The 26,862-nt window shown below is 47.1% G+C and overlaps 1 protein-coding gene across 11 annotated transcripts in view; it reads right to left on the reverse strand.

Annotated features, from left to right (window-relative positions):
• Nucleotides 1-26,862, reverse strand: part of DLG1 (discs large MAGUK scaffold protein 1) — a 149,013-nt gene that overhangs the window by 11,951 nt on the left and 110,200 nt on the right. For 7 of the 11 annotated variants that reach the window (XM_074297793.1, XM_074297792.1, XM_074297786.1 and 4 more), the window contains 11 exons: nt 25,847-25,897; nt 22,881-23,005; nt 18,573-18,742; nt 17,611-17,747; nt 14,718-14,862; nt 13,143-13,263; nt 10,936-11,092; nt 7,566-7,668; nt 7,019-7,133; nt 6,087-6,263; nt 3,901-3,970 (listed from right to left, as the gene is read on the reverse strand). In XM_074297793.1, the coding sequence (XP_074153894.1) occupies nt 3,901-3,970; nt 6,087-6,263; nt 7,019-7,133; nt 7,566-7,668; nt 10,936-11,092; nt 13,143-13,263; nt 14,718-14,862; nt 17,611-17,747; nt 18,573-18,742; nt 22,881-23,005; nt 25,847-25,897 (1,371 nt within the window). Of the gene's footprint in view, nt 1-3,900; nt 3,971-6,086; nt 6,264-7,018; nt 7,134-7,565; nt 7,669-10,935; nt 11,093-13,142; nt 13,264-14,717; nt 14,863-17,610; nt 17,751-18,572; nt 18,743-22,880; nt 23,006-25,846; nt 25,898-26,862 lie in introns of all 11 variants that reach the window. The other 4 variants (XM_074297789.1, XM_074297787.1, XM_074297785.1 and 1 more) reach the window with 1 other exon arrangement.

Raw genomic sequence — 26,862 nt, forward strand, 5'->3', positions numbered from 1 at the left:
CTGGGGGGTGCTGGGGACAGTTTTTCCTAGCTTTTAGCTGGAGAACGGAGCAAGTGTCTTGGCCACTGCTGGGGCAAAGGCTAGGCAGGGTTACAAACAGTGACGTACGACCAGAGTCACCCCCCTCCCGTGTCTTAAGGGGTCTCCTGGAGGGGAAGGGCCCGGGGACGGCCATCTAATGGAGAGACCAGATGCAGAACTCGGGAAGAGGGGAGTGGTTCCCATCTCTAATCTGGAAAGGCCTGGAATCAGCCAACAAGGGTCTCCATCAGCCTGACCAACAGAGCAGGCCCGCTTCTGCTCAGAAAGACCCAAGGCTTTAATGGGCAGCAAGCTTAATATGACTTAATAGCCAAGAAGGGGAAGAGTGATCTGGGGGGAAGGCATGAGAAACAAATTATCCAGATGGGGAGGGTTGGAGCTCCCTGCCTCCATGGCAGTGGGACCAGCTCCGGACACCAGGTGGGGGCTAAGGATGAGGAGGCGGGGGGGGGGGGGGGGGACTGGACAGCATGCGGCGGCTGTCTGAGGGTCTCCCTCAGGGCTCCCAGAGGGCCCTCCTTTCGGCTGCCATCTGATCTGGCTCTGGCAGAGCCATGGTCCTGCTCATAGCTAGCCTCTGGGGGTCTCTGCCCTGGCCCCCTCGTCCCTCCCCAGACCTGCCTCACGCTGCTTCCTCTCCTGCAGGCTGCCTTGAGTGACTGACTCCTCCAGCAGGCCGCTACTTGGGAAGTCACCTTGGAGAGAGCACTGGCTTTGGACTCAGCGAGACCGAGGTACTCACTGGCTACTTGGCCCAGGGCCCTTCACTTATCTCGGTCTCACTTTCCTTATCTGAAAAATGGGGATAATCACAACATCTCACTCCCAGAGTGGGGAAGACTGAATGAGATGTAAATATGTAAGGTGCTCCCTGTTCAAACCTCCATCACTATTCCTTATTCCTCCCCCTCCAGGGTCCCCAGGCCTTTTGGCCTTGCTGACACGGACCCCAGCCGCACAGGGTCCACGCTGGTTATTCTCAGTGCCGAGGGCAGCACGCCAACCCTGAGGCTCCTCCAGGTCCGTCTTATTTCCTTTCCTTCATTTCCTCTTAAAGAAAAAGGAGGCTTTTCCATCTAGGAGGGGAAGGGAGGTGAAGACGTTTCACCCCTTTCTCCAGCGGAAGGCCGGACCCATGGCTCTCCTAGCCGTTTCTTGCCAGCGCTGTCTAGGCCTCTGTCCCCTCTACCCACCCACCGTTCTTATGGGAATCATATCCTGGGCGGGCAAGGCTTCCTTTGCTTGCCTGGAGACCCCAGAGGCTTTCTCCCTCACTCAGGCCCCTGGCTCTCCCAGAAGCATGTGTCCTTGGTGCAAGCCGCCATCATGTAAGTGGCCCAGACCGAGTCCCCCTCATCTCGTGTTAACATAGTTTGTTGTGGAGATTAAGTGCAAAGTGACTGTATAATATGATCGTCTTGTACAGAAATGATCACGTATACAACGAATAGCAGCTTCTGGAGGCTCGCTACTCTTACACAGCTGCACGCTACTTTTGTACCGCTCTTGAAACTGTGGGGGGGGAAATCTAGGTTTCGAAGCCTATAAACACGAATAAGAACCAGTTCAATGTAGTGAACAAAATTCGGCTTATTAGGTAAAAATATGTAAATGAATGTAACATTTAACATCTGTCAAGTAGCATTTTATGAATCACCATCGTTCGCTGAATTCAAACAGGGAAGAACAAAGAAAAGCCTACATAGACATTTGGAGACAATTTTCCGATCTTCCTTTTAGGATAAGATATATTTTTGAAAACTCTGTCTGTGGTCTGTTCATTCAGCATGAAAAAGCAATTCGTTTTGAGTTCAGCACAATTTGGTCAGGTTTAGAGGGACCGGCCAACAGAATTTCCCCCTTTTTACTGCATATATTGTGGTCAGAGTCAGTTTCACAGCAAACAACCCAAAGAAAAATGAAATTTAAAGAGTTTTGAGTCACGGTTGGAAAAAAATCAGTCAAAATGTGGAATCTTAAGAACACAGAAGATGAAGAATTGCTGGTTAGTCGAAAGATATTAATTGCATTAAAATTAATGAGGAATCCTCCACATAACTATCAGAAGCCAGATGAAGGATTCAGCCCAAGTGAAACAGCCCAAGCGAAAGCCGAGAAGGTGCAGAGGGAGGGAGCGCACAGCGTGCTCGCGTGCGCTCACTCGGGCCCTTTTCTCCGTTTTCCCAGAAGAAAGCCCCGTCGGCATGCACCACTTTTCACCGCGGATGCTGCTGGCAGATGGGGCGCTGAACTGGTGTGGAGTAAGGTAAAAAGGATATTAAAGAAAAACCCACAAACACGCCCACGGTGCGAGCGTTCTGCAGCTGGCCACCGGATACCATGAAACATCTGGGTGGAAGTGGGAGGTACTTTAATGAAAAGTCACAAGTTTCAGCCGAAGTGGGAAGAGAGGAGGGCACGGAGGCCGCAGGAGACAGAAAGGCAGTTCTCGATCAATGGCAAGCGTATTTCCCCCCTCCTACCATGCACTTTGGGCACCCGGGTTAGGACACAAGGACCGGGGACAAACCGGGTTATGGGCAACAACGAGACTGGGACGTCCAGGTCGTTAATGCAGTGATCTGCTCACACTTTCATGAGTCACAACATGCACTTGGCTGTCACCGAGACATACTTACTGGCGCCTGGCTGGCTGAAGGCTCGCTCACGCGGAGCGCCTCCAGGGTCCGCGGCTCCAAGCCGCCTCCTTCCGACTGGACTCAAGACCTAGTGCGCTAAGACTTTCTGGTCTTGCACAAGGGCTGCCCTGCTCTGACCTCGTGGCAGAGGAGCCATTGTGGAATGCGGGGGGGATGCACAGGCTTGATGGCTCCAAGAATACTAATGAGCCCAGAGCGGGGTCTGAGGCTGGTCTAGGTTCCCTGCAAAATCTACCATGGTGGGGCTGAAGGAAGCTCTTAAGGGGATCCTTTTAGCCTGGGATGCCAAAGGTCCCCTGGCAAGTTCACTGAAGAACTGGGGCTTGAATCTCGGTCTCTGCCTGCTTGCTCCCTTACCCACCCCTGGGATCTGATCTGGGAGATACCAAACTCCCTTCTTTGAACAGAGGATGGAATTTGGGTTTTGCAGGAGGACATGGGTGAATTATGTTTGGAAATAAGCCTTTTTATGTCATTATATATTTATTATTATTATGGGATATTTCCCTTCTGTCAAGGTCTCAGTCCAAGCCTCCACTGGTGTTAATCACAGGACAGTCCTCCCCGCCCCTGGGCTCAGCCCCGGACCCCAATAAAACTTCTACAACAGCCTAACTGCACATGTCACTGCAGCAAGCAGAGAAGGATGAGGGCTGGGGTTCCAATTATGCCTGGAGAATCAGGACCCGCACCAGCCTCTCTGGATATTTATCACACCCCAACTGTATGCAGCCCAGTGCATCTGGCAAGTACAAGCAGATTTCCAAGATGGGATGGAAAAAAATCTGCCGATGTTTGGACAAGGACGAAGGCAGAGCAGCGGGAGCAACCCAGAGAATCCTATGAAATGACACTTCAGGAAGTTTTTTGATCCATTCAAAGAGTTCCCAATGTGATCATCTACCATTATTAGTGATAATGACACCAAATAATTCTGGTCTAACTGACTGTTGCATTTTGAGACAGGATGTGATTTGTCTCATTCAGAAAAAAGACGCTTTACCGAAGGCATACTGCTAAGAACAATCAAAATAATTTTGGGAAAGCCATGCCCACTTCTAAGACAGACAGTAATAATGAGTTTGTTTGACTAAAAGATCATCCTTCGTTTAACAATTCCGCTCAACTAAAACAACATAAAATTATTGTCCAAATTACTGTTACTGAAATTTTCAAAATATCAAGATTTCATACTTACCCCTTTATCTCCTCTTGTTTTAGAATTAAATTTCACTGTTTTTAACCGGGCTCGTTCTTTCTTCTCAACTCTGCCAAAAAAACAAACCAAAACAAACAAAAAAGCATCCATCAGTGTGCCATGTTTAAAATAGGCCACAGCAGCATTTTCCTAATGAGATACTTCCAAATAATAACAATAACATTTAAACCTTCAAGCAAAATAATATTGTTGAAAAGTGTTGTTCTTTTATTTACTAAGCCTGTGGTACTTTAAGAAACTCTTCAAACATAATAATCCAAAAATGATTTGAAAATCCAGTGTATTTCTCTCTCTCTCACACACCCAATATTTCTAAACTCCTTAAATACTGTCCCCAGACAAATTCAGGAGCAGCAGAACCCATAAAATGATAGATAAAATAATTTTCCAGCCAAATTTTTGTGATTTTCTTGTATCACTTTCATTTCTTTTCCCAATTTTTCTTCTACCTCTTACTTGACTGTCAAAATCCTTTTTGAGCTTTTCCATGACCTAAGACCAATTCATTTTTTTCTGGGAGGCTTTGGATATAAGAGTTTTGACATTGTTCTCAAAAGGTGATCAAATGGAAAAAGCAGTACAAAAATTCACTGAAGGAAAAAAAACTCCTTAAAAAGTAGAATTAAGGGTCAGCTAGGGGGCGCAGTGGATACAGTACCAGCCTTGAATTCAGGAAGATCTGAGTTCAAATCTGATCTTAGACACTTAGCACTTCCTGGCTGTGTGACCCTGGGCAAGTCACTGAACCCCAGCCTGGGGGGGGGGGGGGAAGAATTAGCCAAAAGGAAAAAAAAAAGGTAAAAAAGCTCACTGAAGAAAAAAATATTTTAAAAGTCAGAATTGAACAAATGGATGCTAATGACTGTGAAATCAAGAAACAACAAAACCAAACTAAAGGAATGGAAAAATGGATGATGTGAAATATCTTTTTGGAAAAACTGACCTGGAAATGAGATGTAAGAGATAATTTAAAAATTATTGGAATACCTAAAAGCTATAATCAAAACAGGCACATCTTCTTCATTTTTCTAGAAATTATTATTACAGGGTCCTGTAAAACATTTTAAAGATGGTCTGCTCAGGCCTCCACCCCCCCCCCCCCCCCGGACTTCATGCCCACCTTGATGAAGATGATGACTCTCAAATCTTCCTCTTCTGCCCTGCACTTGCTCACATTCAGTTGCTTTTCAGACACCTGGAGCTAGACATCTGGCTCATACCTGCCTTCAGCTCGCCCCCTACCCACATCTGCATTCAATAAGCTCCAGTGGCTCCTTTAACCACCCCTGGATCAAACACAAAATACCACTTGGGGTTCCAAGACCTTCCTCACCTGGCCCCCTCCTCCTTTTGGATCCAGTGACCCTGGCAAGGCTCTTCTCCTGTTCCAACAACTGACCTCCCTGGATTCTTTTTGTATTTATTTTTTTTTGCTGAGGTAATTGGGGTTAAGTGACTTGCCCAGGGTCACACAAGTGTTAAGTGTCTGAGACAGATTTGAACTCGGGTCCTCCTGACTTCAGGGCTGGTGCTCTATCCACTGCGCCACCTAGCTGCCCTGCTTGGCTTCTTTCAATTCCCAACCCCTCTAATTCAAGCCTTTTCTCTCCCTTACTTACTTCCTACGTAGCTGGTCAGCACACCTTGATTTCTTGTCTCTCATTACCTGTGAGCCCCTGGAGGGCTCTCTTTGTATTCCTGGTGCTTCCCTGCATTTCAGTGTTTACTGACTGACTCGGGGCACGGAGGGGCTGCAACCTGCATCCCTGAAGGGATCTGCCATTATGGAGGGGAGGATGTTGGTCAGTGGATGGCGCTCATGACCAAAGGCTTGTGAGGGTGCATGTGCGCGTGAGCTCTCGTATCTTGGCTGACTGCTCCAAACTGCGGGCGAAACCGCAGCTGAAGAAGGGGTCAAGCCCCACCCGGGGAGGCCCCCCAGGCTTCTTCCTTTGCCCCCTGAGACCTCCTCAGCACCAACATTCAAAGCCATCCCTGCTGCCGCCACCAAAGCGAGCTGTCTCTCAGCGCCACGTTACATGTGTACACACATACATTTCATAAATACGTATAGACGCCAATTCAAGGGGAATCTGAAGCTGGGCTCGAGATTCCCACGTGCCCATGGCACTAGACACGGACAAGACTCCACAGAAGTAAAGTACCTCCGTTTACTGGGAATCACGCCGACTTCGTCGCTCTCGCCGTCCGGCGTCACCTGCCTCGCTTGCCACCATTCGTCGTCGGAGGCGTTGATGACATGAAGGATGTCCCCAAACTTGAAATTCAGCCCCTGACTGGGAAGGCCACTGTCTTTTGTCTTGTCATAATCAAAAAGGGCTCTAAATTCAGGAGACAAATGCAAGTCAACCCAAAGGACGACTAAGGCAGGGGAGGAGTGGCCCACAGTGGGCTTGGCGAGAGCCACAGTCGCATCGGGCCCTCCGTTACCTTTGTAACTCCCGGTGCCCCCTCCAGACAGATGCATACACATGGACAACAGACAGGACTTCTTCCTTTTGGGGACATGGAGGGTTCCCTCCCACTTTTGGAGAGAAGGCAAAGACTGGAGACTAGCACAGGAGGCTCCCCTGGAAGCCAGGTCCCCATTAGGAGAATGTCTCCCCCACCCACAGAACCGTAGCCCTTCGCTCTCTATGGCGGCACAGGCTGGTGGCCATCTTCCTCCTGGCACAGCAGGGACGCCTCTTGGCTCAGTGGCTGTGACACTTTCTCCACAAACCCCCAAGTTTCCTCAAGTGTCCTCAAGTGCAGGTGTGCTCACACTTCTTTCTAGCCAAGAAATCCTTCTCCAGGAAGCCCAGATTGGATGTGTGACCCCTCACTGACCATTAGCTCCCTGAATCAGTGCCAGCTTGCCCTTCTGTGGAGCATTTAAGGGCCAGCCCGCATGCTGTGCCCCCCAAAGGAAGCAGAATCCGTCTGGGGGCAGCGCCCTGACCTCTCCCACTCCCATCCGCCAGGCCATGGACCGCGCGTGATCCCGAGAGCCAGGTTCCTTCATTTCTGTGGCAGTCTGCCCTCAAAAAGCTGTGCCTGGTGAGCGATCGCTGGCGAGAAGGGAGCGGATACTTGCCTGACGTAGAGAGAGCGCTTCTGGCTGGTCCGAAGGGAACCTGAGCCCGAGCTGATGCTGCTGTTCATCATCTGTTCCCGTAAGTCATGGATCTTTGCTTCAAAACGACTGTACTCTGTTGTTAGGCAAGGAAAGAAGCAGTTTCTAACAAAACCCATGAGTTCAATGATCAACTTGCTGTGCTTTTTACTATACTGGCTTGGCCATGTGAAATGGATTTTGCTTTAATTATTTAGGCTTTCCTTTATCTCTAAAAGAAGTATTAACGTATTCCTACACGTACGCTTGGGAGGGAGATGCCTGAGTAGTTTAGATACTCTGCTATCAGGAAAGGAGCTGCTCTTTCCATTTCTTCCGATTGCATTTTGTTTGCATTAGATATTTGAATGATTTCTGTGGATTGATTCCATATCCTATACTTTGCTCCATTTATTTTTTTCAACTAATTTGTATTTCTCTTTAGAATTCTCTAGATAAATCGTCAAATCTGCAAAAAGAGGCCATCCCTCCCCCGCGGCCCCCTCCATTTCCCCATTCCGGGTGATACCTTCAGGCCGATACTGGGCCACAATGGTCACGGCCTGACCAGCATTCTTCAGGGCCGCTGCCGCCTGCTCGTGAGTAGCTGCTCGGAGGTCGACGCTATTCACCTATAAATTAAACAAGACGTCATGGGACATGAGAATCACGACCATTGGAAATGAGAGCTCGAGATGCTTTTAACACAGACAAGGATGAACACTCATTCCCATTGGTTTATTCAGGGAAAACGTTCCCTGACTTGGACGTGAACGTCTTGTTCCCCTGAATGGCAAGCTGCCGCGCACTTCACTAAGTTACCACGTCTTCTGCTGTCCCTCCCCACCTCACGCCTGTCCCCCCGCTGCAAAGTACCTGCCCCAGATCTCTAATGCCACTTATTCAGATAACCAAACCAAGGTTACCTTTAGCATCTGACCTCTTCTCTAAGACCTTTAGGAGATATGTTTTTCTCATGAATAACCTGCCCTCCCTTTCATGATGATGAGCAGGATCAAGGAGGACACGCCATCGGGATGTGTTCAATTTCAAACCGTCTGGCCAGGTCTCTGGGCTGCCCCTAAAGCCATGCTACCCAGGGTGTGTGGAGATGTCGGGGAGGGGGCCTGTCACCTCTGTTGTGAGCAGGGTCAGTGACAAACTCCCAAACACAGATCTGCTGGACTGGCCGGGTAGAAGAGCCAAGCAAGTGCAATGGAGGACAACAGAGATCTAAGAAGTTCTGGATGGGCTAGAAAGAGGGGAGCAGGGTGGGAAGAAGAACTAAGGTTGTTTCTGGTGACCCCTCAGAAAGGTTCCCTCAGTCCCCAAGCACTTATCTTAAGCACCCACTCTGTGCCAGGCCCTGAAGACACAAAGACAAGGAGCCTGAGGCTGCCCCAGTCTGAGACCTCCCTTTCCCTACTCAAGGTTTCTCACCAGATGCAGCGCAGCCCAAGCTCAGACATCTGTGAGCTGGATGGGGGGGCAGGGAGGGAGCCTGCCAGCTGGGAGGGGGAGCTGCACAGGGCAGGGGAAGCCACTCCAGATCCAAAGTCACAGAACAATTGAACAACCACAAGACCACAAGATTTCATCTCATCTGCACATGGGACGGTTCCACCACGGCCTTTGCCCTTGCTCACAAGTGTCCTACGTGCACAATCAAAAGTTCTGAGAGTTTCTGATCCGACCACAGCCTGCTGTCCCTCCACCTATCCCTGTGCACCCTAAATCAATCCTCTCACCACATTCACCAAGCCTTTCCCCCAAGCACTCTCCTCAGCCGGCAGCTCTGGCCTGGTTTCATATCAATTGGCACGGTGTGGGGTTGGCATGTAAATCCCCACTTTGCTGATTGGCTCACTGGAGGCAGCGCTCCCATGGGCTTTTCCTATCCATTACCCAGGACATTTTACCTGCCATTTTTTTTTTTTTTTTTGGGGGGGGGTGGTTGGTTTGGACTTAAAAAAAAAAAAAAAAAAAAAACAGTACAGGAAACTCCTGTCATGGAGACCCTCAGCACCGATGCTGACTAGAGACTCCTCCCATCTAACTTCAAGAACTTGAGCTTGCCTGGGGTGCTTATCATGGATATGGAGGGGCAGAACTCAGCTCACACACAGCCCGTCCAACTGTGAGGTCCTTCCTTTTCATACCCGTGCCCCCCGGCTTCCTTGCTCCCTCTCAGAAAACCACCTACAATCTCATCTGTTCCCATGAGTCAATCTCCAACCTCGGAGACGACTTCTGTCTCTAATTCTGGTCCTTCCTCGGAGAACTGGTCCCACAAACCCAGTGACCTCGTGGCTATCTCCAACCTGACGCTCCACATGCTTCGACCTGTCCAAAACAGAGCTCATTTTCTTTCCTTCCGTGCCCAGCCTTCTTTTAAACCTTAAGGTCTTTGCCAATGGCACCAGCTACCTCATTCTCCTAGATTCATAGCCTCAAACTCCTCCTCCTCACTTCATTCTCTACACAGGGAATCAAACGCAAACAGAAAGGGGTCCATGAAGCCACACAGCAGGATCCCCACAGACGGGAACGTTAACCTGTGGACTTTTGCTTTTTCTTTGGCTTCCGGTGCACCGGCCAGCAATCACCCGTCGAAGAACCCAAACCGCTAACATTTCTCCTCCTTACGGAGTCAGAGCTCCAGCTCAGGCCCTCGTCACTTCGGGCTCACGATGATTCTTTTCTGTGCCTCTTAATACAGCTGAGTTTAGACCACATCACTCCCTGCACCCCTTATTATCTCTGGGATGACCCCCAAACACAAAGAGCCAAGTCCTACAAAAGCACACCCCTAAGCCAGGAAGGCAAAAAACAGCCTTTATTCAGCACTCTCAGCACGCCATGCAAAGGGCTGGGGACCCCAAGAAAGGCAAAAACACTGTCTGTGCCTTCAAGAAAATCCCCATCAAACAGGGAATCCAACTATTTAGCAATAACTCTGCGCTGACAAGCTATAGAGAAGAGGGACAAGGTTGGGGAAGGATAGAATCTGGAGGGACCCACAAGCTAGACATGGGGAGGGAAAGCATCTGAGAGTGAGAGGTCAGTCAGTAAAAAGTCACGCTGTCTGTGCAGGTGAGGGAAGTAGCAGAAGAGCTAAGACAGGCCACGGAGAGAGGCCATGGGAAGAGCACTGCATCTGGCAATTCAAAGAACCCCCCCTTAATTTTAATGATGAAGATGGAAGCCAAAACATACAGTGAGAGCTATGGAAACAGGTATCTATTAGACACCTGCTGAACACAAGATACTAGCTCATCGGGGGCTCCTGATAACCCAGGGAGCCGGGGGCTATCATTATACTTGTTGACTAGGAAGGAAGCAGAGTGTCCCAAGCCCCATCAAATTCAGGCCTTCCCAATTCCTGGCCCGTACCTCTGTCCACAGCACTACCCCACGAGTAAGTGGAAACAGGAGGGAGTGCCCAGGACAGGGTGGGGGGACATGTCCATGAGATGGCTCCTTTTTGGGGGGGAGGGGTGCAGGGTTCTGCTCTGCACATGGCTCGGGCTTCCTACCACTTCATACACAAAGGCCACTTTCCATCCACATGGCCTGGACACGTGGTCGTGAGGCCTACGGGTTCAGGTCACTTCCAGTAACTCGGGGTCCTCCCCAAATGGTTTCTGGAAGTGCTTGGGGACAAATGGGCACAGTAGCTTGTGGGGAGCAGAGGCGAGCCTTTGGATGGATTACCCTTCCACCAAGCATCCTCCCTGGGCAGTGCCAAAAAGAATTACAAATCATGTTCTCAAATGGACTATTTAAATAAGAAATTCTCACTATTAAAACTTTACTCAGTCTACAGATGCCCTGTGTTTTACTAGAACCACTAAATATTCTTAAAAACTTGAAACGAGAAAGCAATTTTATTTTCTTACCGATATGATCCGGTCTCCTTTCCGGAGTTCTCCACTAAGATCGGCAGGCCCTCCAGCAAGAATAAAGGAAATAAATATTCCCTCTCCATCTTCCCCTCCTACAATGTTGAAACCAAGGCCAGTTGAGCCACGATGAAGAACGACTTTCCTTGGTTCCCTAAAATAAAAGATAATAAACAATTGAGATAAAATAAAACACAATTTATGATTCTATTAGTCAGAAATTTCTTCTCAGTCAGCTGAGTATCTCATGTTCACAAATGATCACCCTAAAGAATTAAAGTTCTTATTCTCAATCAATCATTACTCCAAAGATAGAAATATGTTTCACAGTAGCAGTGAGTGGGTTATACAGTGTTGTGATTTAAAAAAATTTTTTATCACCTATACACAGAATTTAAGGCAGAATACTTGCTTAGTGCCACCCATTCAAAGCCTTCTGATGTGGGATAATTTTTTTTCTTCTTTTTATTGAAGTTTTTTATTTTCAAAACATATGCAAGGATCATTTTTCAACTCTGACCCTTGAAAAATCTTGTATTCCAATTTTCCCCCTTTCCCCTTATTCCCTCCCTAGACGGCAAGTAATCCAATATATGTTAAACATGGTAAAAACCATCAAAGCATGAAAACTTCATAGACAAAAGCAGAAATGTTAAATCATGTAGGTGTTTAATAAATGTTTACTGACTGATTGACTGAATGTATAAAAGACCTTGAATTTTGCCAACAGCACACATATACAGGAAACCAAGATGAAAACAGCTATATCAAAATTCAGAGATAAGTAACTGGAGAAACACTGATTATCGGGAGGCCGAGCTGATGGCATAAAAAGGACAATATTGCCTACCTTCATTTTTTTTTAGTCTAATCCCATACTAATCAAACTACCAAAGGCTCAATGATGAAGTTCATCTCAAGGAAAAAAAGGAAAATCACTTTTTTTTTTTAAATAGGCATGCAATCGGGCCTTCTATCAGAAGCACAAGATCTAAAACTCCAGGAGAAAACAGAACCACACAAACAAGCTATCGCTGGGTAAATGAGAGAAGCGGCTCACCGGACCAATTCCATGAAAAATTAACTACAGCAAATCACACTGGTGGCTTAATGTTGGCTAAAATTCAATGGAGGCCAAAAACAATCTGGGAGAAAACTGGACAAGAACAGTCCCTTGGCTCTCGTCACATGAGAGAAAACCCCAACAGAGAGGTGTTCCTACCACTCGAAGGGGAATCCCAAAAGCAACTCAGAAGAGAAAGACAGCGCCTCTCCGGGCTTCAGACAGGTAAGCCATGAGGATTGAACAAGGGATAGAGAGGGTCACAGTCAAGAAAGCAGTCAGGATTACACACAATTTACCTAAACAAAATCAATGTAGTTACAATTAGAAGGGACACAAGTTACTTGGGAAAACTTTGGCAGCAAGTTTCACTGCTGAGAGTCGCAGTTCCAAGATTTAGGAGGAATTAATCAAAATCTATAAAAACAAGAACCATTCTCCAATAAACAAGTCGTCAAAAAGCATTAAGAGATCGTTCTCCAGGGAGGAAATCCAGGTTATCAGCCTTATGAAAGCAGCTCCAAATTACTAGAAAGGAGGATAATGCAAATGACAGGCAATGTCAGGCTGAATCTCAGTTACTTACCAAAAGAAGGGGGTGAATGCTGACAGGGCCCTGTTGTGACACCCTAAATCATGCCTTTCACTCAGTCAATACAGCCACCCCTCAGGACTCTTGTAGGCAGGAGCTCATTGAGAGGAAAGTACCTAGAAGTAGGTCCCCCAAGTACTCTGACCCCCAGCACACTGCAGAAACAGTGGAGAACACTGCCCTGTTCAAAGGGGGTGGACCGAAGGAGACACCTTTTGGATGTAGCTAATGTAGGACTTTATTTTGCTTCACCGTGGCTAGGTGTTACAAGGATTTTGTTCTTTTTCCAATGGTGGGGGGCAAAGAATGGGAGGGATGGACAGAAAAACAAATATTGATGGAAAAATTCAATAAAAAAAAGCAGCACATCGACTGGTTTTTCAATGCAATCTTATAGAAGAGAACCTCTGCTTAAGTTGAAAAGGAATTCTCTGCTCATAAAACAAGTAGAAATTAAATCTCTCAGAGCAATGAAAATTCCTTCAACGCTTCAAAAAGTCATCTTAGGGATGACAGGCTGCAGGGAGATAGAAAACGTCAGGTCCTTACCTTGTAATTTCATCGTCTCCAGGCATCCCTTTGGGGACTGGGGAGTATCTGGCTGGTGATGCTGGTGTTTGGCCCAAATAAGCAGGTGGACTAATGTGGTTATCCACAGGTTGAGAATAAGCTAGAAAAACACAACAGAAAAAGAACTAATTGCTTGAGCAATTCAGTACAAACGAAAAGTTATTGAATTTAAACTCAGTAAGAAAATCACGGTCAGCATGTTTACAACTCTGGGATTCTTTTCTGTTAAGACTTAAAGGATTCCCATGGAGCTTGCCCACAACAGGTCCTGGAATTCAATGTCCCTCTGTTAACATTTCAATCCCTAAACCTTACTGCTCAGTACGGGGCTTGACTCCAGGGGCCCCTCAACAGAGCTGCCTCTCTCACGCACAGGGGCCAGTCAAGTGGTGCTGGAGGCCTTGGGGAAAGCCCCTCGGATGCATTGTGAAGCCAGAGCCCTCTCAGAGGACCCTGCCAAAGCTTGGGCTCACACACCGGGCCCCCCATGACAACTCAGCCAGACTGAGATGAATGGAATGAGAAGAGACGGACTGTCTGGTAGCCCCCACAATGGATAGTGGGCTGGAGCCTGGAGACCTGCCCTTACCTGTGTCCTCAGATAACCACTTCCCCTCAGATGCCAATGGCACCTCTATCTCTCAAGGACGTCACAGACACCTCCTTCCGTACAGCCGTCCAACTCCCTTGTGAGAGGAGCGCTCCAGGAGGTGCAGCTTAAGTTACCCCCAAATCCTGCTGCTGGCTTGCCAGGGCTTGGCCTGTGCTGAACTGAGCTCCATTCTCACCCCATTAAGCCTTCTGACCTTCTAACTTGTCTTGGGATGGAAACTTGCTTCACCCTATTCTTTTTTTGCTTCTGCCACCAGAATTTGCTCTGAAGTTTCATTTTAATGTTGTTTGGAGGGGAATTTGGGAAAGTTTCTCCAACAATTTGTTATTCTATATTATTCCTTTAATCTGTCCAAAATACGTGAATGATAGCAATTTCTTACTGTTGTATTAATGTCTATACTTTCTATTAGTTTCTTAATTTTTCCTTTATTTACTTTCATGCAAAAGCATTGAGGATTATATAATTTGAAAACTGAAACAGGTTTGTTATTTATGGTTCCTTTGGGTATAATGTCTTTTTACATATTGTGAATTCTTGTTTTTGCTTTGGTAGCACGCCTGGAACTTTTGCTTTTTTTGGATTCAATCAGTCAACAAACCTTTATTAAGTTCCTACTATGGGCCAGATACTGTGCTAAACATTAGGGATACAAAAGGGGCTTATGATCTGTTGGGAAAGCACAGTGCAAACGAATAGACAAACCAAGCTACACATAGAAGGAAGGGCCTGGCTTTTTTCCCTAAACATGTCAATAATCCAAAGAATTTTAGGTTCTAACAACTAAAGCCTGCATCATTCATGAGCTGGACGTGCCTTTACCTAAGGCATACGTTGTGCTATGTCTAATACTTCTTGTGAGCAATAATAACAAACAACTCACACAGAACAAATTGTCTATTAACCCACTTGTCAAACCTCCATGGAGTAGCTAAACTTACAGTTGGTGACATCAGGAGGAACGCAGCCATCGTTCATGTACATACTGGTGGGTTTTGCCACTCTCAGGTAGACAAAGTCAGCCGTGTTCTTTAAGGCTGTCACGGCTTCTTCGTGAGTCACTTCTTCTAAGCAGACACTATTCACCTAAAACCAAACGGGAACACACAGAATGAAGATGCCGTAACAGAAAACGTGTTAGCAACACAAACTGATGCTTCCAGTCCCGGTACACAACGCACCACAACCATTGGGCCCACACTGGGCCTGGCACTTGGTTGCATAGAAAAGGAACAGAAATAATAAACCTCAACCTAAGAGTGAAGAACATAAAGAAAATAAATGGACACAACACATGTGCCAAGGACTTCAGTTCAAGGTGGGGGCCCAAGAAGGGGGGTGAGTGGTGAGGGTTGGACCCAGGGGGCATTCACATGGCTGCTCATGTCGGTGCCATGCTTCAGACATACTCATGGTGGTAAGGAACCAAAGTGGGAGGCAGGGTCAGCAATGAGCGCAGAGGAAATGGCATGGGGTCTCAGAGAGATGGGAGCAAAGTGCGTCGAGCTGTCAATGCTCAGCAGGGGACTTCTACGTGATGCTAGAGGCAGGATGGAGTACGCTGTGGGCAGTGACAGGCTGGTCCTTACTAGCACTTGTCATATTCACAATTTCCAACGCATTTTACAGATATCGTCTGATCTGACCTTGGAAAAAACACCGGGAGGGAGGTATTGCCATCCATGATTGACAGTGACTGAAATGGAGTAGATGGAGGTGGAGCGCTACTAACAGTCTAGATTCAGATCTCCCTGGGCCCATGGCAGCAGCTACTACACTGCTGGCCAGGAAAATGGCTTAAAGGGGAAAGGGCGGAGGCACAGGGTGCCAACGGGTGAAGGAAAGAAGCACTGACTCAAAGCTGTTTCGGTGGGTGCTTGGAGCCAGGTGGTGAACACCCATGAGGACGGAGGGACACGGGCGTGGCACAGGTAGGAGACATCTGGGGATGGGAGAGGAGTGTGTAAATGTGAGACTCATCTGGGGCGCAAGAGAATGAGCCAGCCGTCAGAAACGAGCATGGAGGGAATAGGAACTGAGGAGAGAGTGAGCAGAGAAAAAGAAGAGGGTCCAAGGAGGAGGCTTGGAGAACCTCCACACTTTTTAGTATTCCTCCTTTGTTTCTGTGGAGGTAAACCGGAACAAGACCAAATTTATCCTGTCAAGGATTCTGTAGACACTGCTGGGAAAGGCACCAGTTTAGTGCCTTACCTCAACAACATCGCAACGTTGCAAAAACATTCATGAACTGGCTTCCTAATCTGTGAATTACCAAAAAAGGCCTATCTTCTCTGAATTTTACTTAGTTCATTATTTATACATAATCAGAGCAGAAGACAATGCAAGCAAAGAGATGAAGAATTAAATATCTTACTTCAAAAAGTTCAATCGGCAGGCAGTCCACTTTGACTATCTAAACTTAGGTTTCCAATTTTGATTGAATAAAAACAGCTGCATAAATAAGATCAATGCAGCTAAAATTAGAAGCTAAATGTTAAAAGGTAAGCGGAGCAGAGAATAAATCTAAATACATTTATTTATACATAAATCTATGAAATTTCTTGGATAAAGTTCTGATTTCCAAGCTAAAAAACTGATTCAGATGACAAGACTAAGAGACAGTCCCCAGTAGATAATGGTCAAAAGAGCAAAGGTTCAATGGAAGAAATTGAAGTTAAGCACCCTTATATGGGAAAAACAACAACAACAACAACAAAAAACCCCACTTTAGTAATTGGAGAAATGCAAAGTAAAACACTTCTGAGGTTCTACTTCATTCCCATCAGGAAAACAATCACTGCTCTAAAGCAAAGCTTCTTAAACTGTGGATCGTGCGGCCCCATATAAAATCATGTTAGCAGAATGTGGGAGTCATGAAAAATTTGGCAAGAGTAAAAGGTATCAACTAATCCACCAAGATTTCATTCCTTATGGAAAAATAAACAAGCAAATCCATCATTAGTATGCAAATTTGTTTTTAATCTTTAACAAATGGTAAAATTATTTGGCTACCAAAGAATTGTTTTGAAAGACCTTTTTTTTTTTTTTTTTTAAATGATAGATTATCAAAGTAAACAACAGTAGGTTTGAAAGTCAGTGGGGCCCAAAGGGCAGTGAAGCCCTGGGCCAAGGTTGGCCTGTGCCCCCAACAAGGCACCAAAGCTCTGAGTGCCTCAGGCAGTCTCCAGTGCCAATGGCTCGATGCTTCCTGGACCCATGAAAGGCCCAAGCCCAGTCCAAAAGACACTGCTCTTAAGGAAACCACCTTAATTCCAAGGGCTTGCTACAGCCCAGCTAAGACTCGCGCATTTCTCCGAACTGTGAGAACCATCCCAGTTCCATGGAGAGTTCCCCCAGAAGTCTCTGCTGACTGAGGGGCCAGACCGTGGCTCCGGACCTCCAGGGTCTCCTCGAGGTCTCCCAATTATAGCCTTGGATGTTTCTGATGTCAACTGCCTGGTTCTTGGACAGGGTCTGACCCTCAGATCTTGGAGGCCGTGTCAAGGTCGGCTCTTCATCCCACCCCTGCTGCCAGACTGCATAGCCATGGCTGGGGGATATGCGCCAGATCCAATGATCAGAGAAGGAAAAGCATATGCCAGTATGTTTCCAGATAAAAATAAAGAAGAGCTATAGCCTAGGAATAGCTGGGAATATTTTTAGGCCTATGAATATGCTCCAAGAAAGACCCACAAAAAATGTTTTCTTTTCATACTAAAAAATTCTTTAGTGTGAAGAAGCATCTTTCAAAATACATAAAATTATCATATGACTAAAAATATCAAGGTTCAGGAAGAAAACAGGAGGCCAGAGGAAAAACAAGAAGCTACTTACCGCTAAAAGTTTATCTCCAATCTGAAGTTTGCCATCTTTATGGGCTGCTCCCCCTTCAATAATCTTGGTGACATAGATACTGTTATCCCCAGGAATATGCTGGTTCCCGACTCCACCAGCTATACTGAACCCGAGACCTGCTTGGAAAATACAAAAGCACGAATATCCCCCTGAAACGTGAGCTTAGCTCATGGCCCTGAGACCCCCATCACCAACACACTTCATTTGAGGGTGCGCTCCCTGCATCTTGGGCTCACTTGGGCTGCGCTGCTAGATCCCCAGCGGCTTCCCCACCAAGGATTTTGGCCCACAGGGCCAGCTACCAGATTGCATCAATGGGTCTCCAGGGTGAATCACGGGCAGGGAGCAGAGGGAGTAAACACCTACCTGGGTCAGGCCCAGTGCTGAGCACTTCACCCATGTGGTGTTACTGGCCCCTCACAACCACCTGGGAGATAGGGGTAATCTCCCCACTTTACAGCTGAGGAAACTAAGGCTGGCAAAGGTGCAGTGATTTGGGGGTCCCACAGGTGGGCACTGTTTGAGGCCTAACTCCAGGCTCAGGGTTCTGTCCACTGGGCCATACTGTGTACCCCGCCCATTCTGAGGACTGTGACATGGAAAAGGAGGTAAGTAACTTGAGACTACAAATTCTCTTCAACTTCAGCCACTTAAAATGTGGAGCAATTGTGTCATTCTAAGACAAAAGGTGTGAAGACAGAAGTTATTATTCTTTTTTTGGCCCGGTTTCAGCTAAGTCATGGCTAGACTGGCTATTGGGCAATTGTCAAACAAACAAGCTGCTCCAAGAAGACCCCGAGGGGGCACTGAATATGTGGCAGAGGTGTCCACGATAAAGAGGGATCCAACCTTAGGAACAGGTGGCCAGGATCAGCACCCAAAGGTGCCTCTTATGCCCCCGTCCATCCAGAACAGCCCTCCCCGTCTTCCTGCTGCCCTACCTTTGGGGCCTTTCACCAGCTTGATCTCCACTGTCTTCTCCGTCACTGGCTTCCGTCGCTTGACGTACAGACGCACGATGGAACCCGCTTCCTTCAAGGCTTCCACTGCTTTGCTGTGTGTCACATCCCGGACGTCAACTTCATTTACTCGCAAAATACAGTCATTGACCCTAAAGGGTTACAGAGAGACAGAAGAGACTTCTAAATTCGTGTTTCCCCATCCCCAAACTCCATGTGTCCATCGTGGATCCTGGTCCAGCCCCCACAGGCCAACTGGACACAAAAACAACCCTGTCAGCAACTCCTGGGGCAAGAATCTCTTCACTGTCTAAGAATAAGCCTAAGGGCCCAGAACAAGTTTTTTAGAAAAATAAAGCAATCCAATTAGTTTATGTTGCAAAAAATTTAACTTTTTAGAGGTAATCACTTGGCAATGTATGGAAAAAAATAAAGAACTAGAGTCTTCACTCTCTGCCCCAGAGACATATAATCCTGTGGAGGCAAATGACCAAAAACAAAGCAGTTACTGTCACCCTTGAGGCAGCTCAGTCCCAGGCCCTGCATGTACATCAACCACCAAGGCGAGACAAAGGGAAATAAGCTGAAGGAGGAAAACAAGTCATTGAGTACGTTGGGGTGAACAAAAAGACCATGATGTCTTCAGAAACTCAATGCCGGGCTGTGCCACTGGGGGGCCACGGAATGGATGCGATATCGCCGGTCATAGGGCTTCAGCTTTGGCCTGCGGGATCTCCAAGGCCAGACCCCAAAGGGATGCCCTCCTCTGCTGCTGTTCCTAATGACTGAAGACTCCCCACGGGGAGAGATTTATAAGCAGGGCTGGCTCCCAGACCCTGGACAATCTGCCTCTCACAAAGCAGTCAGAGTGCTCACTGCCTTATCTGATGGCCGTATCATGCTGCTGACTCAATTAAGACTGTGTAGAACTAAAACCCCCAATTCGTTTTCAATCCGGGGCTCTCTCTCCTTACCACCCACCCATCTTATATTTAGGAGGCTGATTTTTTGAAGCCCAATTGAACGATTTCATATGTATTAAAATTCATCTTTTTCCATTTCTTCCTGATGTTCTAATCTGTGCTTTACTTCAGGGTGATTTGGGTTTTAAGTTCTACGTATGACATTTGACAAGTGAAAATGTCTGAGGTATTTTTAGTCATCATAACGATCACATGAAAATCAATTATTTTGTCTAGAAACAGAGCGCCTTATGAGAAAAATGAATACAAATGAAAGCGATGAATTCACAGCATGTTTACGTTAGTTTACAAGAAGCAAGTAATAGCTCGCACCCACAGGGCCCAGATGTGAAATGGTCAGGAATGAAATTGCACAAATATAAATACAAACACTTTGATAAGAATAAAAGGAGAATGCTCAAAAGCAACCCCAATGGCTACGTGGGGAACTCACAGGCCAACTTAGATCTTAAAAAGCTACATCCTAGAGATGAAATCAAGGACAGGTAAGCATAGAGAAGAACATCTGTGCTGCCGCGGTGAGAAGACAACCAAAGGAATCGGAAGGAAAAAGGGGATCAGGGAAGACCAGAGCTGAGGCTTGGGACAGACGAGATGACGATCAGGTATCATGGAGGGAAGAGGAAAAGACACAAAGTTTGTAGAGAATGATCACACGATCACTCTTCTGGAAATCAGCAAACAGAAGGAATAATAGGGAATGGATAGTCAAGAACGGAGAGAGCAGTGGGGCCCTCAGGATGAGATGGTCCTAAAAGCCCCGGCAGCCAGGAGACAGGTGTCAAAGGAGGACAGGTTTTCCTCAAAAAATGGAAGACAAAAAACTATGGGCTGGGGAAATTCAATGCAATTCCTGGTAAAATTGTCAACTGTGTCTCCCAGGGATGTTCGGAAGAGAGCTAAAAAAGGAAGCCATAAGCAAAGAATGGGCCACGCCAAAAATCGCTGCTTTTCCTTTTGGGGAGAACATGGCCACTAGACAGAGGCACTGGGCCAGAGTCACGGACAGTGCTTGGTTGGCTGCGCCTGCTCATTCCTGTCGGCTCAAGGGCATCCAAGCTCTCCCGGGTCCTTGGAGTTCCAATCACCAGCACATTGCATAGTTGATCCTGAATCAATGAGCAGGGGTTTGATTTCTAGAGTCCAGCTCCCCCAACATGTGCTGTGACCAAGATCCCGGTCACCAGGGGCCTTTTCTTTTTATCTCACAGCCAGGCCCAGGGCATCCAGATGCCTCCAAGTGGCTTTCCTACATACAAAGCTCACCAAAGTGGATCAATATGGATTCTTCTGCAGAGAGATTCAAAACACTGCTTCTGTCTCCTGACAATCTGACAAGGGTGTTAGACATTACCTAGTTTAGCAAAACAGGGGAGGAAATTTCTCATGCTGTACTTGTGAATAAAATGGCAAGACATAGGTGTGAGAAGGATACAGCCAAGTGGGCTCGGCAGTGAGAGAATGGCTGGGGCGGGTGACGGCTGGATTTCGGCTGTGGAGGAGGGCTTCGGCAGAAGAGGGTCCCGAGGAGCAGTCTGGCTCTGGCAGTCATCGGCGGCCACCTCCTTCCTACCAGCCCCCTAAGATCCCTTCAGGAACTGTGGATCTCTTTGTTTGTGCTCCCCCATCTTTGTTCAGCATTAAGTCCCTAGCTCCAAGTTGGCTGAGGGTGCCCAATGTGGAGTCTGAAAGAGCAGAGTTCACAGCCACAGGAGGCAGGTAACTCTGGCCAGCCCGAGAGTCTATTTCCTCCTTAGGAAGATGAGCAGGACCAAACTGGATCATCGATGTAAGTGCGGTACCAGCCTTCAAATGGCTGATGTTGGCTATGACCCTAACAGCAGACCCCCTGGTCCCATCCTGGGCTCCCTCTGGTGCTGGCTCCTCAGGCCCACTACCCACACCCATAGAGGGCCAGCTGCCCTTCTCCTCCTGCCTGTTCCGCCCTGGAGGCTTCTCTGAAGATGGGCCCAGGGCCAGCTGGCCTTCCCTCTCCCCTGGCCCTACTCTTGACCTTCCAGACATTAAAGCTCTTTACAAAGAGGAAGCGAGGAAGGATGATGGCAGCTTGTTGAACTATCTCCCACCCGGCCCTTTGTGAGTCAAGAAACAGCTGAACCACAGAGTTCCTGACGAAGGGGTGCGAGGCACCGTGCCTGACCGGGGGGACACGTCTAGGTGCTTGTGCAGGAGCGGTTACAAGGCTGCTCAGGAGTCAGCATGGGGGCCCTCACTGCCTTCCACACCAAGGCCCACCTTGCGCTTCAGCTCCTCCAGGGCCCGTTCACATGCCCAGGGCGACTGGTACCCATGTAGTGCTTAGTGAATGCTGTTTCCTTCCCTCCTTCCTGGGAGCCCCAGCGTTCGGAGGACAGCCAGCGCTTCACAAGCCTCCTGGCTGACAAGTTCCCTTAGTGTTCGCGGCATCAGGCTAAGATCTCAACAGCTATGGACACACGCCTGCCATTGGGGGCAAGCCACAGAAGGGGGACATTAGCTGAGACAAAGCTAAACTTTTCCACATGGAGCTTAAGAAGGCAGCAAGGGAGGACTGAAGACACTTATGAACAATGGGACCTTGAGCACAACCTGCCCGAATCCCAAGTGACAAAGGTGTGCTGGCCCTGAAGCTAGGCCAAGAACCCATACGAGCACCTGAGGCCAGGACTAGGGAGACGGTGGCCCCTGGAGCACTGTGCCCACCCACAGGGGCCAACACCCTGTCCCCCCAGCCCACATACTCTATGGCAAGGTGCAGGCAGACCCCAAAACCACTCAAGTATTCAAGGGGTGTCAGACTCTCTGAAAGAAGCCAGGATGAGGGGCACAAGCTGAAGAGAGGCAGACAGTGGGCTTGCTTAGCCTGTCCCCTCGGGGTCATGGCTGGGGCAGAGGGACCTCCCACTGGGGCTTCTAGTCCAAGGAACGTCACTGGTCTTGAAGTCTTAGTCACAAACTATCCTCAAATAGCCAAAACAAAACCTATCCATTCACTGTGGAGATAAAAAGTAAGATCACAGGAAAGACAAAGAGAAGGTAAGAACCTTGTGACCAAAGAGCTATGGATAACAATGAGGGCCCTGGACTTTGGAGGATTTGGACAGCAAAAATCTAATTACACTATAAATAAAACCAATTACAAGCCAGTCAGAGAAAATGTCCACAACCCTTTGCAAAACACACATTTTTTCTCAAATACACCACACCACATGTGCTTTAGGATAAAGAAAAACATAAAATTGGACTCCCTCCATCTCTTACATTAATACAAGCAGCTAGCTTCCTCATCCCAAGAAAATCAACATACCGCAGTCGTCCATCCTGTGCTGCTGCTCCTCCTGCAATGATTTTTGTAATGAAAATACTCGAGTCGTCGCCAATGTGGGGGTTATCGGTGCCCCCTGCGATGCTAAAGCCAAGCCCCGAATTGCCCTAGGGAAAAGAAAAGGGAGAGAAATCAAGTCAGCTAAGAGAAACTTCACATCCACCTTTACCACCCCAAAGAGCTATTTTTTTTAAAAAGACAAAGCGGTCCAATGATCTTGTGATGAAGAGAGCCATCTACACCCAGAGGGAGGAGTGTGGGAACTGAGTGTGGATCACAACAGAGCATTCTCACTCACCCACTGGGCAGCTAGGGGGCGCAGTGGAGAGAGCACCAGGCCTGAAGTCAGGAGGACCTGAGTTCAACTCTGGCCTCAGACACTTAACACTTCCTGGCTGTGTGAACTTGAGCAAGTTATTCAACCCCAACTGCCTCAACAACAACAAAACAAACCAACTAACCAACCTACCAACAACAACAACAACAACAAAAGGCAATGAGGGTTAAGTGACTTGATCAGGATCACACAGCTAGTAAATGTCTGAGGCCAAATGTCTCAGGCCCTCCATCTACCGTGCCATCTGCCGGCTCCGAACTAGCCCCAGTTTTGTGCATGGTTAAAGTCTGTTTTGTTAGAACTGACCCTCCCCCCCCTTAATCTACCCTTTAATTCCTCCTCTGCTCTTCTCTACTTTCCCTGCTGACTGAATACGTATTTTGGACCCAATTGTGAATGCGAGTGAGTGTGTAGAAGGAAGGAGGGAGAGCCCATGGGCAACTGGACTCCCGGGATCCCTGAAGTCACCAGGGATCCAGAGACACATGTGAACCTAATCAGTCTGGGCTCGTTCACCTCCTTGGACCCTCCTGGTGGTTCTCTTCCCACCTGTGTTTAAACTCCAAAGTGTCTCCAAGGCGCTGGTCTTTTTATCAGGAGCGCTTGGAAGGGCTCTGTTTCCAAGGTCCCATGCTGGCTCCGACTTGCTTTTGCTGGCCAAGTCCTTCCTGGTTCCAAGGTCATTGCTCAGCCATGGACGGTCTTGCGTGGCTTCTTTCTGCCGGGCTGCTCGTGGTACCTGGGAGCTGTGATGCTCCTGGGAGTTTTCATTTTGGGGGCCTTTGTCTCCTCTGGTCCTCAAAGATCTGGGCAGCTTTCCTTCCTTGAACTAGGATGTCCTAGACTCCTGTTTTGGTCATGGCTTCACATGGCCCAATGATTGTGTCTTCCATGTTTTCCAGGCCAGTTTTTGCTATGAGAAACCTGCCTATTCTATTTTTCTCCTTTTTACTATTTCTTCACAGAGTCACTGCCTGCTTTGGGTCATTCACATTTTCAGGGAGCTTGTTGCAAGGCCAAGGTCTTGTACCTGTTGAGCTGAAGTGCCCCCACCCCACTTCTCATTTCCCCAGCTCTCACTGCTCTTCTGAACTTGTGTATTTAGTCTCTGCCACTAAGATGGCTCTCTATGTCGGGACTTTTTGACTATCTGCTGATACTTCCAGCCTGATTTTAGGTTTGATGATCCCTTCTGGGCTGGTCTTGTTGCTGTTTTCTTGGGATATTGGGTGCTGCAGACACAAGGAGGTATGTGAGCCTTCAGTGTCCCCCAGGGTGGGGGGTGTAAACTCTGAAAGTTTCAGCTCAGAGTCTGAGCTGCTGCTGTTCACCCCTCAGACCGCTGGGAAGCTTTGTTGGTTAAGAGGAGTAGAATGAGAGTTTTCTTTATTGCGGGATTCTGGCTCTAGTTAATCCTCTGCAGGCTGGGCTGTAGGATGGGAACGAAACCCTCTGCTGTGCTGCCGACTTCCAAACTTTCTCCTTTCTCAGTCCAAGGCTTTCCTGTTTTCCAAAGGCCCTGGCAACACCATCTCCAATGCAGGATCCCTTTTTGCTCTACCCTGGATTCATGACCCACAACTGGGTAACTAGGAGATGAGTTGGCACCTGTCCCCATCACAATGTCCCAGGATGGAAACGAGATCTCTTCTTCTCCTGGTGCAAAACCTTTCCTAGGCACTCCTGTGATTGCATGTGGCGTGCTAAGTACAGCCTCCACTGCCCTACGTCTTCTACAATGGGCTGGGCCAGACACATGACTTATTTCTCTCCTCTGATTTCCCTACCAGGGTGCAGCATTTTCTAATTCTATTTAGAGGACAATTATGGAGGAGAACATAACTGTAACTGGTTCCTGTTATTCCACCATCTTGGCTCTATTTCCACTAAATTGTTTTCTATCATTTTAAAATTTTTCTTTGATTTTTAAAATTACCTTCTCTTAAAAATTCTTTGTTGGTCCAAATGATGGCACAAAACAGTCTAACTAGATCTTTCAATTAATCTCTCCTCATGGAGAACACTGTAGACTTCCACAAAAAAATACAGTTAGAGGGACCTTAGAGACTATTACACACACACACGACACTTCACTACCTTTGACTTTTAGAGGTCTGGAACAATTCAAACACAATGTTATATGATGATGTGACCTTCCATGTTAGTTGAAATTTTAGTAGAATTCTTTAAATAACCTAATTTCCTTATCTACCAGAATGAAGTCCCGGGACACCTTCCACGGCTTCTGTGGAGTTCATGAAAATGAGGAATAAGTAAGTCATCATCCTAGTCTCCATTTTTCCTGGTGCTTTTCAAGTGCTGCACCGAAAGGTAAAATACTCACTCCTTGTCCCTGCACAATTTCTGGTTTCATTTATTATTGTTTATTACCTAATAAAGAAACTAGATGACATAAACAGAATAGATCTGTGCTTGTGTGTATGTGCTTTTAAAGATACCACTATTCAGACCTTTTCAAAGGATTTTTTTTTCAATCTATGATGATTAGAACAGATAACAAAGCAAACAGTTATTGTTGAAAACTAATTCTTATAAAAACCCAACAGATTCAAGCACAAAACAAATGAGGTCGATTAGCATGCATATTTACCCGTTCCAGTGTGATTTCTTCATATTCATAATCTGCATCTGTTCCATTGACCTAGTGTGGGGAGAAGAAGTTCACTCAGAAATGACAAGGTTTCTTTTATAAACAGGTTTAACAACTGAACAATAAGAACACATAATAAAAGAATATGATTTTTTTAATGCATAGTAGAAAAGGAACAAAAGCCTTGCAAACAGACAAAAAAATTTTAAAATGGTCAAATGTATTGCAATTATCCTATGGTACAACTGTGAAGATAATTCAGAAACCTGATTTTTAATTCAAGTGATTCAACATTTATAAGGACTCTCCTCAGTTTTCATCCCCAAGGAAGTCTTAGGGATTCCAGCCCAAAGAAGTGAGTTTGTTCCATCCCCTTGGAGGGAGGGACAGATGACGTGCGCACCAGAATCCCCACATTTACACGGATACACTGCCCATGCACACGTGCACACACACACACGCCAATACCAAACAGCACTGGAATGCAACCAAAGGAAGGGATGCAGAGCTCATCCTGGGACATCCAAGCAATGTTTCCTGCATGAGGGGGCACCATGCTGTGCTGCTAGAAAAGGGAAGCGATTCCTAGAGGCAGCAGAGATGGAGCCCACAGCAAGAGATGGGGCAGAATTAGGGGAGGAAGAGAAGGCTGACAATATGGACCAAGACTGCAGAGAGAGAGGTTTTAGGGTTTAAAATCCCAGAAAAGTTACTTTCTATCTTCTGCTTGAGATTAACAGGGAAGATTTTTTTTTTTTTTTTAAATCAGGAATGTCAATTTGGCAGCTGTGGGATTAGGGATGGAAGGACCTAGGGAGGTACAAGATAGGAACCTGAAATGAAAGCTAGAGAAGAAAGAGCGGGAGGGAGAATGGGTATCTTGACCTCTGGGCGGAAGACTTGAGCCAAGCCACAAACTCCCAGAAAATCTGAATGGATCCAATGGAAGGCAGTGACTGTGAGACAACTGAAGGAAATGCAGCCTCAAAGTAAAAACAACTGACCCGGAAAACAGA

The sequence above is a fragment of the Sminthopsis crassicaudata genome, chromosome 3, assembly GCF_048593235.1.
Source record: "Sminthopsis crassicaudata isolate SCR6 chromosome 3, ASM4859323v1, whole genome shotgun sequence".
NCBI lineage: Eukaryota > Metazoa > Chordata > Mammalia > Dasyuromorphia > Dasyuridae > Sminthopsis > Sminthopsis crassicaudata.